The sequence below is a fragment of the Diabrotica virgifera genome, chromosome 9 (genome assembly GCF_917563875.1).
Source record: "Diabrotica virgifera virgifera chromosome 9, PGI_DIABVI_V3a".
In the NCBI taxonomy this organism is placed as follows: domain Eukaryota; kingdom Metazoa; phylum Arthropoda; class Insecta; order Coleoptera; family Chrysomelidae; genus Diabrotica; species Diabrotica virgifera.
In genome coordinates, this window is record NC_065451.1 from 208,554,338 (window position 1) to 208,569,199 (window position 14,862).

General features: G+C 32.7%; 1 protein-coding gene across 3 annotated transcripts in view; it reads right to left on the minus strand.

Moving 5' to 3' along the window:
• LOC114331693 (zinc finger protein chinmo) overlaps window positions 1-14,862 on the minus strand; it is a 285,780-nt gene that overhangs the window by 116,215 nt on the left and 154,703 nt on the right. Inside the window, exon 1 of one of the 3 annotated variants that reach the window (XM_028281309.2) lies at window positions 6,897-7,131. The exons of 1 other annotated variant lie outside the window; for it this stretch is intronic. In XM_028281309.2, the coding sequence (XP_028137110.1) occupies window positions 6,897-6,909 (13 nt within the window). In that variant the 5' untranslated portion in view covers window positions 6,910-7,131. Of the gene's footprint in view, window positions 1-5,379; window positions 5,402-6,896; window positions 7,132-14,862 lie in introns of those variants that run through there. One more of the 3 variants, XM_050660927.1, reaches the window with a different exon arrangement.

Consider the following 14,862-nt stretch of genomic DNA (forward strand, 5'->3'; position numbering starts at 1 on the left):
ATCTAGCTTTCTTTGGTCGTCCTGTCTTTCGATTCTATGCTCTTTTAGTTTATAATATTCTTTCGTCATATTTTGTCTCTCATCTGTAAGCGCCCAACCCATTTCTGGTTATTTTACTTATTATGGATTTTTGGTCTATACTACAATCACAATAAAGATGCACCAGAAAGAAACAAACCAAGGAAAGTTGAGTGTTACGAGGAGTAAATCATTGTAAATCATTGTAAATTCCAAATCATGATTTACAAAGTTTATACATTGTAAATCATGATTCGGCAGTGTGCCTTGGTTTGTTTATTTCTAGTGCATCTTTATTGTGATTTTAATATAGGCATTATATTATTCGATTATTCCTGATTCTATCTTTTCTGGCGGTTTGTGATTTTCCTCAATACCAATCAAAGCTTTCACTTCGACAGCATTTAATTAACTTTCATAGGTACTTTTTTTGTAATACCCAATTTTATAAACTGTTGTATATTTCTGTTCCCTTTTGCCCTTTTGATGCTTTTATAGTATTCCAAAAAGATCTACTCTCATTTTCATAACCTTCATTTAAGCTGTTCCCAAATTCTTCCCAGGATTTTTGTTTCGCATGACTTACTGCCCTATGGAAGTTTTATTTTTATTGTTATACAATTATTTGTCCCTTGAATCATTTGTTTGCACGTATCTTTTCCATGGTTCTTTTTTATCAGTGATAGCCACTGGTTCGTTTTTGGGTTTTCATTATTTTCTTAATTTCATAGGATTCTTTAGCTGCTTCTGATATTACTTCCTTTAATTTTTTAAATTTTTCATCTAGTGAGGTCTTTTTTTTTATTTTTTTTTATATTTCTGTAATGTCTTATTTATTTTATGGTAGATGTCTCTTATTTTTACTGTTGTTCTGAAGCTATTTCCCTGTGGCAATTTTATCGAATTAGGCAATTTTAGGGACGAATATAGAAAACGAAAAAGACTCTACAGTCATATTTGTGCAGTCATATTTATTACGACTCGTTTTCTCTACGATATGCAATTCTAAAAAATTCTCAAAGGACTCTACGATATGCAGTCATATTTACATCGTTTTTATTTCCTTATATTTGTGTTTGTCTTTCTATACTGTCTACTAGAAATATTTTCCAATTCTATAACTGGTATTTCTATTATCCCCACTATTACTAGTCTATTTTGTATGCTCAGTTCTGATTCGTTTACTACAACAGGCGAGGGCCACACAAGAAAAGACATCCGTTGCTCAAAAATCGGAGGAAATGGTTCGCGCTCACATCGATTGAACAATTCAGAAGTGCCGTAAGCAAGATCAGAATTGCCATGATAATAGCCGCAACGGACAGGGCGCCTTAAGAAGAAGAAGAAGGAACACTTCTAATTCGTAGCAACAGTCCTAAAAATCCCCACGAATATTCCTAGGAACCATTCGACAATATGATAAAATGAAATTTACAAACTGAAAATTGGAGACCTGGAATGGTCAGCTTGTATATTACCAGGAAATTTCACAACATCGTGAGATAAACGACGAGAACTGGAATCAACATTCTGGATGTCATGGGAAATAGATGGCCTGGTTGAGAGATAAAATTCTTAAACAGGCAGAATGCGTATGCTACACATCAATCTTCAGTACTGAAAAGGAAAACTTAAAAACAGTTTTGCATCGTCTTCAGGATATGTAAAAACAACAAACAGGATGAAATAACTGAAAAGCGTCAGAAATGTTAATGCCAAACACTATCTAACAGTTTCACTGAACATAAACAAGCGTTTATGTTGTATAAGTATTCTTTAGTAGGTACCTCTTTCTTTGTTCATAATCTCCAAATTTATTTCCTCAAAACAATTCGTTAAAACTATACAATAGTTTTTTCCAAGTCCATGCCGTTCACCATTGAACTTGAACCTCCGCAAATAATAGCATGAGCATATTAGCCAAATTCATTTTGTCATTCACTTCTTGCGTCACCACGTATTACCATGGGCGTCCCGGCCCGGCCACTTAATTATTTACCCATAAAACTCAATTATTCGTCCATTTTAATTACTTGCTATGAAGTTTTTGCGTGAATGATGACAATGACAGAGGAACTTAGTAATTCAGTTAAACATTGTTGTTTTGTCGCAAAATAGTAGTTTAGCAGAGTTTTGTGCATGCAGGAGTTTAGTGCTGTCGCCAGGGGGGAGGGGCACAACGGCTTCCTTTATTCAGATGGACTTACTTAAGTTTTTTTATGTATTTTGACCCGTAGAACTCGAATTTTTTGGGTAACAGTTGATCCGGATGTCGATAAGTTTGTTATAAACAAAGAACTTGGGAATTACATAACAGCGATTTGTCGCAAATTAAAACATTTTTTTATATTGTATGGGTCATTCCAAGCAAAAAATATTCTTACAAGTTTTTTCATAGGATGCATAGTTTTAGAGATAAACGCGGTTGAACTTTAAAATCGAAAAATTGCAATTTTTGAACCCGAATAACTTTCGATTAAAAAATAAAATAGTAATTCTGCTTACCGCATTTGAAAGTTCAAGTCAAATTCTATCGGTTTTGATTATTTGCATTGCTAAAAATTAATTTTTTTTATTGTCAAACAGAGCTATAAACAAATAGTGTTTCCCGTACCCAATGCATGCGTTTTAATTCACGCTACGTAGAAATTGCCTGTTTGTAGGCTCGCCTACTCGTTCGATTTTAAATGAGAAATGCATTGAAAACATCACTCAAGCACTACGTGTTTATAGCTTTGTTTAAAATAAAAAAAAAATAATCTTTAGCAATGCAAATAATGAAAACCGATAGAATTTGACTTGAACTTTCAAATGCGGTAAGCAGAATTGCTATTTTGTTTTTTAATCATCAAAAGTTATTCGGGTTCAAAAATTGCGCTTTTCCGCTTTTTTGAAAGTTTATCCGCGTTTATTTCGAAAACTATGCATCTTATGAAAAAACTTGTTAGAACATTTTTTGCTTAGAATGACCCAAAAAATACAAAGAAAAATTTGTTTTGCGAAAAATCGCTGTTATGTAATTCCTCAAGTTCTTTATAACAATCTTATCGACATCCGGATCAACTGTTACCCAAAAAATTCGTGTTCTACGGGTCAAAATACATAAAAAACTTAAGTCCATCTGAATAAAGGAGGCCGTTGCACCCCCCCCTGGCGACAGGACTAATAGTTTTTCTAGGTATTCGAGATTAAAAGGAAATAAATTAATTATCAATACTAAATTTATAATCCGGCGTATCCTGTTTCTAATTTCAGGAAATAGTTACACCTTTGCATAATATAATTAGTGTTCAGCAGCAAAAATTTTAAAAATAATCAAATAATCAGAATCTACAAGACCATAGTCGAAAGCAAGTTGCACCTTATGGAGCTGACGTCTTGTACATGACAGAATGTTTAAAAATTAACATCCTGTCAATAGAATGAGGTTTTGCAGACGTTGTAGTAGTTTACTTGACGACAAAATAATAAATTATTACGAGATACGAAAAAGAATAGGTATTGAATCAACAATACACCATTGAAGACAAGAATTTGAGATGGTACGGACATGTAAGACGTATGAATTGAGACAGGTGGAAAAAGAAAATGATATGCAGAGAAATGAGTGGAGACCAGTGCACAGAAGAAATAGAGGAAGCTCAAGGAAGAAATGACAATTGGACATCAGACAAGCCATGAACGAAAGGCATCTACCTACAGGATGATGACTGGCGAGCTAGAAAGCGGTGGAAACTATGATAATATATTAGGAGTCCGGAAAAGAAATTACTGATCCCTTTGAAATATTTTAAGTTTACTTTATTACTTTCTTCATTACTCAATACTCAACATTATGAAGGAAAGAAAAATGAGCTACTTTGATCACAGACTAAGAAATAAAAAATATGAGTTAATGTGATTGGATATACAGTGAAAGGAAAATGGTACCGGTGAGTCTGCACACGTCTTGGTTGAAAAATAGAGTAAAATGGGCCCTTATGAGTCATGATCTCCAATATCTTTTAAGGATGAGGCACAGGAAGAAGAAGATACACCAGGAATTAGCTTGCTCGCGAAAATATAATTGAAGTTAATATTTTTCTTATATTGTATTTTCGGTATACGATATTTACAGTTTTCTTTTACGGAGGCCAAAATATAAAATATTATCTATACACTATTTAAAATTTGGCCAATTGGTACTGGCACATTTATGTAGAACCGCTTCACTGTGGTTCTAAATGCCGAAAACGTGGTCATGAAGTTTTAAAAGCGTATATTGTTTATACACTTCGGAATTACTTTCGCTCTTAAGGGGTTTTGGCATCGCTGATTATGATTCTGACATAATTTTAAAGAAAATTGAAAATATCAATCAAAACAAATTTTTTTGTCAAATTTGGTAGCTTAAGGTTGCTGATTACAAATCTAATATTATTTTTTTAACAAAATGGCGGATCCAATATTGCCGAAAGAAATTCGAAAATTTTATTTTAAACGCATATTTCTTTAAAATTTTATATTATACTTAAGGGACTTTTGAAATTGCTAATATATACATTTTCTCTATAAAGTACAATATTCAGAACCTATTACTTATGTACAAACGCCCATACATACTCAACAATCGCCATAATCATGTAATATGCGGCATTTCCCACTTTTGTATTCAAACAACTGCCAGCAATGCATAGGCAGTTATAGGCAGCTAAACCAAAGTGATTCTGTATCTTCTTACTATATATTTTAAAATTAATGAACATTAGTAGCAGAATTATGCAGAATTTTGTACTTTTTGAATGGATCTTTACAAAATTTTGATTATTTCAAGTATATTTTCACTATTTATGCATTAACAAATTTAAGGCATTTATTGTTACTAAATCTTAGGTTAACTTACATCTTACGTTGGTACATACTTAAAAAAGAAGAATCTACTTTACAGCGATAAAATTGATAAACCACAAAACTTTTTACAGCGTTTTCAATATACGCGTTCTTTTTCACTTTCTCTGCCGGCCAAAATAAACTCTGACATGGCTCACTTATTCCTGAGCTTTGAACCAGAATACATACATTTTTGTACCCTATTCCTGCGTATTACGACTCTACGATAGTATCAGAAAACAACTGTAAACATGAAAATCTCTAGATAGGGACTTTTTTTCATCTCGTGACCACGTTTTCAGCATTTGGAACCACTTTTTAATATTTTTAAATCAAAAGAAAAAACAGATTGGCAATTTCGTTGATAATGCGTCAAATTTTCCTGTTACTATCTTCAGGATAGTAGCGTTGGAAGTTCAGGTTCTATTATAGGGGTTAATATAATAATTAACAAAATAAACAACAGCCTTCCCTAGCATCTAAGGCACCTACCTCGCATTGCCATTTTATTTATGATCCGGTTTTCAAACCAAACACGCACTTTTCATCTACTCACATTACTTTTTCATCCATTCGGGGCATAAAAGGTCATCGCTAATATCGCTACCTCGATCGCTTATCCCTCTACTAATCTAATCAATTTCTTGACGATAGACGCGCTCAAAAATGTTCAATATCAATAGAATGCAATGGGTTATTGATCCCTTTAAAATACCCTAAGTTTGCTCTTTAACTTTCTTCAAAAAGAACTTCATGCAAGCAGCAAGAACTTCTTGCAGGATTATATAAAGGCAGGATAATGGTCGTTATAGAAGGACAGGAAAATTAATTGTAAATACAGAAAGTATACCACCAGGTTCAATACTCAAAGGTGTGAAGGAAACAATAGAATCCCTAGAAAATTGCTAAATGCAAGAATGCAAAGAAAAAGACTGTTGGAAGACCAAAAAAGAGATGGGAAGACGAAGTAGATGAGGATGCCAAAAACCTCCTAAAAACGCATTCATGGAAAAGAACAGCAGTAAATCGAGGTGATTGGAGAAGCTTGCTGAAGGAGCCCAAGGCCCGCTTTGGGCTGTGGTGCCATTGGGTGGATGGATGAAGGAAATAAAAATGAGCTATTGATCACACACTAAGAAATGAAACATATAAGTTGATGAGATTGATTATACAAGGTAAAGTGGATGGAAAAATATTACCGGCGAGAAGATGTATGTCCTAGTTGAAAAATTTAAAGCAGTGAAGTTGATAAACAACAGTAGGACTCTTCAGAACTGCTGCAGGCAAAATAAAATGGGCTGTGAGGATTGCCAATGTTCTTAAAGGATAACACACAGGAAGAGGATACACCAGTGATAATATTACAGATAATATTTTTCTTGGATTGTATTTCCAAGAAAGTATTTATAGTTTTTTAAGGAATCCAAACTAAATTACTACTGCTGGATTTAAAATTTGGTCAATTGGTACTGGTATATTGATCTAGAATCTAGAACCATTTGCAGGAAGATTATTTAGTTTTCAAAATTTTTTATAGTTTTTTATGAACAGGGAAAACATATTATTAGCTATTAGGTTATATTTCGTCAAATGTTCCTGTTACTATCTTCAATAAATACAGCTTGCCGCAGGAATTTTGTAGCTTGCAGGAATAATATTGTTTCAGATAATTTATTGCTAGAGTTTGTGAGTTATTTATGATTGTTTTATAAAGGAAACATATAAAATGCCGTAACTCCGCTTTGTTGCTATCTTCATGAACTACTGCATGCAGCAGGAATCGTCTGCAGGAACATTACTTGTTGCAGATATTGTTGTATTTTTTTTGTCGTTTTTAATTAATTATGAGATGTAGAGGTTATATAATAACATCTGGTATTTGGTTTCGCTAAAATTTAATACCAGAAATAAGCTTGAAGTGGTGTTTCTATTATAGGAGTTAATATAATTAACAAAAAAAGGAGTTTCATGCAGAAAAACAATAAACAACATCCTTCCCTTTCACCTACCTCGCATTGCCATTTTATTTATGATCCGCTATTTCCAAACACGCACTTTTCGTCTACTCACACTACTTTTTCATCCCTTCGGGGCACAAAAGGTCATCGCTAAAATCGCTAATCCCTCTACTAATCTAATCAATTTTTTTTTGACGGACGCGCACAAAAATGTTTAATGTTCATAGAATGCAATGGGTTTTTGCAGTAGTCTATTTGTGTTAACCAGGAAAAATGTTGTGATGAACTTGGCGCAAATTGCCGAAATTTGGGAGGGGGCCAAAGCAAGTGATATGCGGGGGGGTGCTGGGGGGGCTCGCATGGGATTATTACGTAAGCCGAGCGGTGCACGTCCGCGAACAACATATCAAATCTACAAGGTTATGCGGACGCGGAGTTGCCAAATTTTGACGATTAGACAAAAGTGCGTACATTTTTTTTGGTTGAAATGCCAGTGGCGGCGGCATCCGGAAATTCGTATTTATTTAAATTAAAAATAAAATACACGTGCTACAGTAAATATAAAAAAATATAATACAGGGAAATAAAAACATCAGTTAATTAGAAAACTTGGAAAAACGACATTTTTGAAAAGGGCATGTAATCAGCGAATTAAAGTCCAATTAAAAAAATTATTTTATAGTTTTATAAGAAAATAAGTTAAAAAATATTAGTAAGTCAATATAAGTTCTTTAATATTATCAAACTTTAACAAAATATCCATTTTAACATGGCAATCTTTTGGATTAAATCTGTTACTTTTGATAGTGTTCTTATTTCTTCATTGGATTTGCGATAGCTGAGCTTAATTTTAAGCATTCTCCGTTACATAGCTCTCTGAGTTAATTGGAGTTTTGTGGACAATGTTGTTGTTGGTAATCATCATGGCAATCTTTATTTTATCTGCAGCAACGCGGAAAAGCTGCACAGTTGTTGTGTTGAACCAGGTTCTAAGGTTCTTTAACCAGGATGTTCTTCTTCTTCTTGGACCTTGCCTTCCAAATATTTTTACTTGCTTGTAGGAGGGCATATCTGGATTCATTTCGCATAATGTGTCCAAAGTATTCCAACTTTCGAGATTTGATAGTATTTAGTACCTCTCGGTTCTTCTCCATTCTTCTAAGGACCTCTTCATTTGCGACCCGGTCAGTCCACGGAATTTTAAGAATTCTCCGATATAGCCACATCCCAAATGCTTCCAATTTTGTGGGTACTTTACTTATTTCTATACATTTATTTAAAATAATTTTTAGTATTTTTATGATTTGTGTTGTCCTCCATAGATTATAATTTCTAATACTATTTCGTCTCCACCTGGACCTTCTTTATTTCACATAGTGCTCATTGCGTTTCTTATTTCGTCCTCTGTTAGTCTGGTATATCTTCAGATACAACTTTTTGTACTATTTATTTTTCGGTGTCTTTCTTCTTTACTTGATGGTGGTTTTATTTTTGACTTGTATAATGGTTGGCTAATGGCTAATGACGGCTATAATGGTAATCAAGGATAGCAAGAATAGCCAGGGACAAGTCACAGTTGTTAGGCAGAAGAAGTATAGGACGCCTAAGGAAAATATGGAATGACAACTTAGGCAATGAATGAAAGGCACCGTTGAAGAAAAACAGGCAGTACTGCCTATATAAAAGAACAACAAGATAATGGTTGGCAGTAGTTTTATGTCTAGGTGGTTATTTTTTGAGTTTCTATAATTTCCTCGTTGTCAACATTATTTTAGTTTTGTAATTTAATTTTAGATTTCTAACTTCGCTTTTTTTTTCTAGTTTCCTATGCCTTTCTTTTCATTAGAAGTTTATTTAACTGTATTATTTTGTACTTCCTTATATTTTCTCTAAACTTTTTTATTAATTACACAACAAAATATATAAGTAGCAAAAATATGTTATTGTTAGATCAACAGATAACGGTTATACCAATAAAGATTGGTGGGATATGAAAAGCCCTACAGAAAATGAAAAATGGGAAACCTTCAAAACCTGGAAACATTTTAAAATACGGACCAGAGATTCTACAAGACCTTTAATAATTCATGTCTAATAAAATAAAGAGATATTCCGGAAGATTGGAGATTGGCGATAAAAAGTTCAAATCATGTCAGCATTTTACTATAGAAAAAAAGTATTACAACGTCAGTATAGAAGCTTGTCTTCAAAAATTCTACAAAACTACTAAGAGAATAGGTACAAATCAAACAAAGTAGGTTATAGAAGATACTAAAGCTTGAAGAACTTAGTAAGAAATTGCAACGAAAATTGACAAGAAAATTGACTGAAAAATTAATGAACAACTCCAGACTCCAGGCATTACTTGGAACTAAAATAATAATTATAATGTAAAATACTAAAAAAATGAATAACCAATTTTAATGTCGTTGCAACACGAAACTACAGCCGCGGGATATTCTAGTCCAATCAGAGAGTGCCGCAAGCACCCCTACCGATTTCGAAACTTATTAGTCTCTCATCAGGAGGCACATATGCTGCTCTCCCCGATCCAACCAAAACAAACCCCGGCGTGCAGTGTGCAAAACAAACGCCGGGGTTTGTTTTGGTTGGATCGGGGAGAGCAGCATATGTGCCTCCTGATAAGAGACTAATAAGTTTCGAAACCGGTAGAGGTGCTTGCGGCACTCTCTGATTGGACTAGAATATCGCGCGGCTGTAGTTTCGTGTTGTAACGACATTGAAAATGGTTATTCATTTTTGATTTACTTTACTCTGTTTGGAGTACAAAGGGAACTATTCTCATTGGAACTTTACCGCGCTGAGCAGATGGGACGTGAATTATATATTGTAAAATTCCCTCATTTTACAAACTTTTATTCTCTTGAAAGTTAAAATATATGAACAAAAAAGGTTTTTGCTAAATAAAGTGTTATTTCAAAGGATAGAGTATGTGTTTTTATTTTGCAATAAACAAATTTATTTATTTATATCGAAATGTAATAAAAATTAAAATGTATCAATCATTATCAAAGGTCATTGGAATGCCCAATCAGAGCAAACTATCCGCTGTCCTGCGCGTAGCACCAATAATTAATGTTTATTTAAAAAATTCCTGACGCCGTGGTAGTTAATCGATTTTAATTTTACGAATTGCAAATGAAAGGTACAGTACACTTCTATACGCAAAAAAAATTTCAACTTGCTATCTGCTTTATTTTCAGTCCTGTAACATTTTAAAAAAATAATTTTTTTTGCGAAAGCTGGATTGCAAAATTTATTTTGCAAAATCTATTGAACCGATCTTAATGAAATTTACGTATTGTTTTACTGTATCATAAAATTTTTCTGTGTGAAATATGAAGGTCCTAAGTGTAGCATAAATGGTTGAAAAACGTAAAATGCGAATACTTGTTTTTGTATGGTTTTTTCGCAATTATTGCTATTTTGCAACAAGGATGACTGTTTTTTTTTATTTTTAACCAATTCTACATTGTAGGAAATTTAATTACGCAACTTTTATGTCAGTACAACTTTTCTCGGAAAAGAATACTTTTAAAGTTATAATCAAAAAACAAAGAAAAAAATCAAATTTTTCCTTCATTTTTTGACATTTTGATTATTTAAACAATGTTCCGGACCTTTTTGAGAGGGAGGATAACTCAAATATTATTATTTGAGCTATTTTCAAGCGATTTCTGCAAAAAAATTTGAGTCACCTCTCAACGTCCAAATGTACTAATATTTTTACAGATGCGCCCTGGTCTCAGGCCCGCCGAGAGGGGGGTATAGCCGGTACATTTTACCGGGGCCCGGCGATGTAAGGGGCCCGGCGTCGACCAAACCCATGACGTAATTTTTTCCCGTTTTTTTTTGCTCCTCACTTTACCTCCATTTTGAAATATAGGGCCTAGTATTGAGGCGACTGATAATTTTGAACCCGACGCAATATTTAGCTGTGAAATATTTAGTATCGTCATAGATTGTATAATAAGCAACTTAACCAGAAGATTTAATGCGGCAATTGAAATTCATTCCCTATTTAACACTTTATGGACAGAAAGATAACGCCAATATTAAGAAAAAATTGATAATATTGCGCGAGTTTTATAAAGAAGACGATAGAGCGATATACAAGGAAAATATTTGTGAATTTTACCTTTCTCCAATAGATTTACTTAATAAAATTAAACATTCCAAATTAGAATCATTTCTTTCTAAGGTCGTTATAGCGTCAAGAATATTTTGCACATTACCGGTGATAGTCGCAAAAGGGAAAAGATCCTTTAGTTTTATTTCTCGAATAAAAAATGCTATGAGATCTACAATGAAACGGGATCGATTAACTGGTCTAACAACTTTATGCATTGATAATAATTTAGTAGACATCTTTGCCAATCAAATAACTCCAAAAGTACCGATATTGCAAATATTTTCACTATTATAAAAATATTAATAAAAGTTATACCTATTTGAAATGTTTCTTATTTTTTATTATTGATAATTTTGTTTCTAGAAAAATTAAAAAATAAATGCTTTTCACTTTTTGCCGGGGGCCCGTTCTTCACTTCTTATCGGGGCCCGCTCATCCCTCTCGGCGGCCCTGCCTGGTCTATCTTGTACTAATTGTGATAAAAAACAATATTATAATGAGATATGAAGTAATTGCTCCAAACTACACAAAAGTGGTGAAAATACTCTAAATAAATATTATTCATTCCTGCAATGATAAATTCTTCTAAAATAAACTGAATACAAATACAACAAGTGTGCGAAGTCGCCCCTCACCAACCAGCTCAGCTGTAAGAAAACGCAGACCTATCTCGATTGAAAAAGAGACTTCTGTAATAGATTATCATATTATGCCAGCGGTGAAGAGTAGAGGATCGAGATCGACCAGTTCCGTCCCAAACAAAGAAAACGTTCTCGTTCTCTCCTGCCACCGAAACTTGCACGAAACAATTCAACCGTATCGCAGGACTACGCAGCATTCGCAGGAATGCTAATTCGCTTTCCGCCACGTTGCCGGATTGGCTGACCTTTACGATAAACTCGGGATAAGTGTTCACGTCTATTCGAAGATGCTTAATAAACTGGCAGTAGATAATTTTTGATTACTTTTTAATATATTTTATACAAAAAGTACCTTTTTATTTTTACAGCCAGCTACAGAAAATATTTTTTGTATCTTTTTATCTTCAAGTGTTCATTTTTTATATTGTATAAGTTACAGTTAAAGTTGATTATCCAGTAAGAGTTGACTATTCCTAGTTCGAGTCAACTCAAACGGCTGGTTTTAGTAAAAGTGGATTATAATAATATAAAATGAAGATTTTTATTCAACATTTACTAGTAAAAGTAGACTCCAGCTAGAAAAAGTATACCTACTCTTCCCAATGCCATTTAGTAAGAGTTGATTCATACAAACAACCGATTCTAGAAATTGAATGTTCCTGGATATGTTCAAATCGTGATAAGTAGTTAAAACGGTCAAAACAAAGAGACGCACACTCATCAAAAAAGCACGTGAGATTATACTAGAATAATCTATAATTACTGAATCGATCCAGGAATAGTCTACTCAAACTAGTAAAAGTTGATTCTATTTTTCCCGCGATGTACTTTTACTAACAACGGTTAGGAAGAGTCTACTTCAACTAGTAAAAGTTGAATTAAGTTTTTCAAATCAACTCTTACTGCTCGTTTTAGTTGGAGTTCACTCGAACTAGAAATAGTCAACTCTAACTGAGAATCAACTTGAACTGTAACATATATACAATGTTACAGTTCTAGTTGATTCTCAGTTAGAGTTAACTATTCCTAGTTCAAGTCAACTCCAACTAAAACGAGCAGTAAGAGTTGATTTGAAAAATTTAATTCAACTTTTACTAGTTGAAGTAGACTCTTCCTAACCGTTGTTAGTAAAAGTAGATCGCGGAAAAAATAGAATCAACTTTTACTAGTTGAAGTAGACTCTTCCTAACCGTTGTTAGTAAAAGTAGATCGCGGAAAAAATAGAATCAACTCTTACTAGTTTGAGTTGACTATTCCTGGATCGATTCAGTAAATGTAGATTATACGAGTATAATCTCACGTGCTTTTTTGATCACGTGCGTCTCTTTGTTTTGACTGTTTCAACTACTTATCCCGATTTGAACATATCCAGTTACACTTAATTTCTAGAGTCGGTTGTTTGTGTGAATCAACTCTTACTAAATGGCATTGGGAAGAGTATACCTACTTTTTCTAGTTGGAGTCTACTTATACTAGTAAATGTTGAATCAAAAATCTTCATTTTATATATTATACATATATATACATATTTATATATTATATATACATATTTATATATTATACAGGGTGGTTCATCTTATTCGCCTCGGTCTCTGTACGGAAAACCACTTGATATTTTAAAAAAATTTCTTCACAGAAATATACAGGGCCTTTAATACTACAACCTAAAAATAATGTGAATTATACAGGGTGTTCCAAAAAAGAGTGTTATATCAAAGTTATATTTTTTCTTATGGAGTGCCCTATATCTGATGACATTATTGAATTGACCTTAAAAAATAAGCTATACTTTCATAATGGTTCCCTATACCTAAATACAGGGTGTTTTGATTTATTTCGATTTTTATGAAAATGTAAGGTTTTAGAAAAAAATAAATAACTACGAATCTAAGAAGCAGTAACAAATTCTTTCTTGGATCTTAATAAAAGACTATTTAGCATACTTAAACAGATGCTTATTGCAACAAAAATTTTTACAGGGTGGTCAAAATATGAGATTGTTCTATTAACAAATTCAAGCTGTAATAACTTACTTATTTTAAATAGAACACCCTGTATCTTACTAGTCTATTGCGTAGAAAATTTACTTAGCTTTCAATTTGTACTAGGGTTTCCTATACCTATCTTTTTACAGGGCGGTCAAAATATTAGATTGTTCTATTAATAAATTCAAGCTGTAATAACTTACTTATTTTAAATGGAACACCCTGTATCTTACTAGTCTGTCGAGTAGAAAATTTACTTAGCTTTCAATTCTTATTAGGGTTTCCTATATCTATCTCCCTTCGTTTTTTAAATATTTAAAAATTTCCTAATTTGTAAGCTTTAAAAATTAGAATTACATAAGTACCTATGTCGTGTTTATGTACAACACATCACCAACACCGGCAATATACTTAGACAAGATACTGTCATTAATGAAATTTTCAGTGTTATCATGTAGTCACACAGAGTGTTGTATTATTTTAGTTTATTTTGGCCTACATGTGAAATTGAATAGTACGTTTATTTTAAACTGCATACCCTATATTAGATGCCGTATACTGGAAGATATTTAAATTATATTTCATTCCGTATAAGTATTTTCCATATCTTAACCCAACGGTTATTAAGTAAATTTAAAAACGCCACTTTTTGTTTGAATCTTTAAATCGCAATTACAAACAATTAAATGCAATGGCTACTTTGACGAAAACGAGCCTATTGTACAAAAATATGTAAAAATGGGTATTTACAGAATAACATGGGAATTTATATGTACAGAATAACATGTGTATTGAGAATGTTAACATGGAATTGAAGAGATTTTAAATATCTTCCATTATAAAGAATAGAATATCGAGTATGTCATTTAAAATAAGAACACTCTGTGTGATTAAATGATAAAAATGTGAATTTTATTAATGAAACTATCTTGACTAAGATATTTAAGTATATTGCCGGTATTGGTGATGTGTTGTACATAACCACGACATAGGTACTTAATTCTAATTTTTAAAGCTTACAAATTAGGAAATCTTTAAATATTTAAAAAATGAAGGGAGATAGGTATAGGAATCCCTAATAAGAATTGAAAGCCAAGTAAATTTTCTACTCGATAGACTAGTAAGATACAGGGTGTTCCATTTAAAATAAGTAAGTTATTACAGCTTGAATTTGTTAATAGAACAATCTAATATTTTGACCACCCTGTAAAAAGATAGGTATAGGAAACCCTAGTACA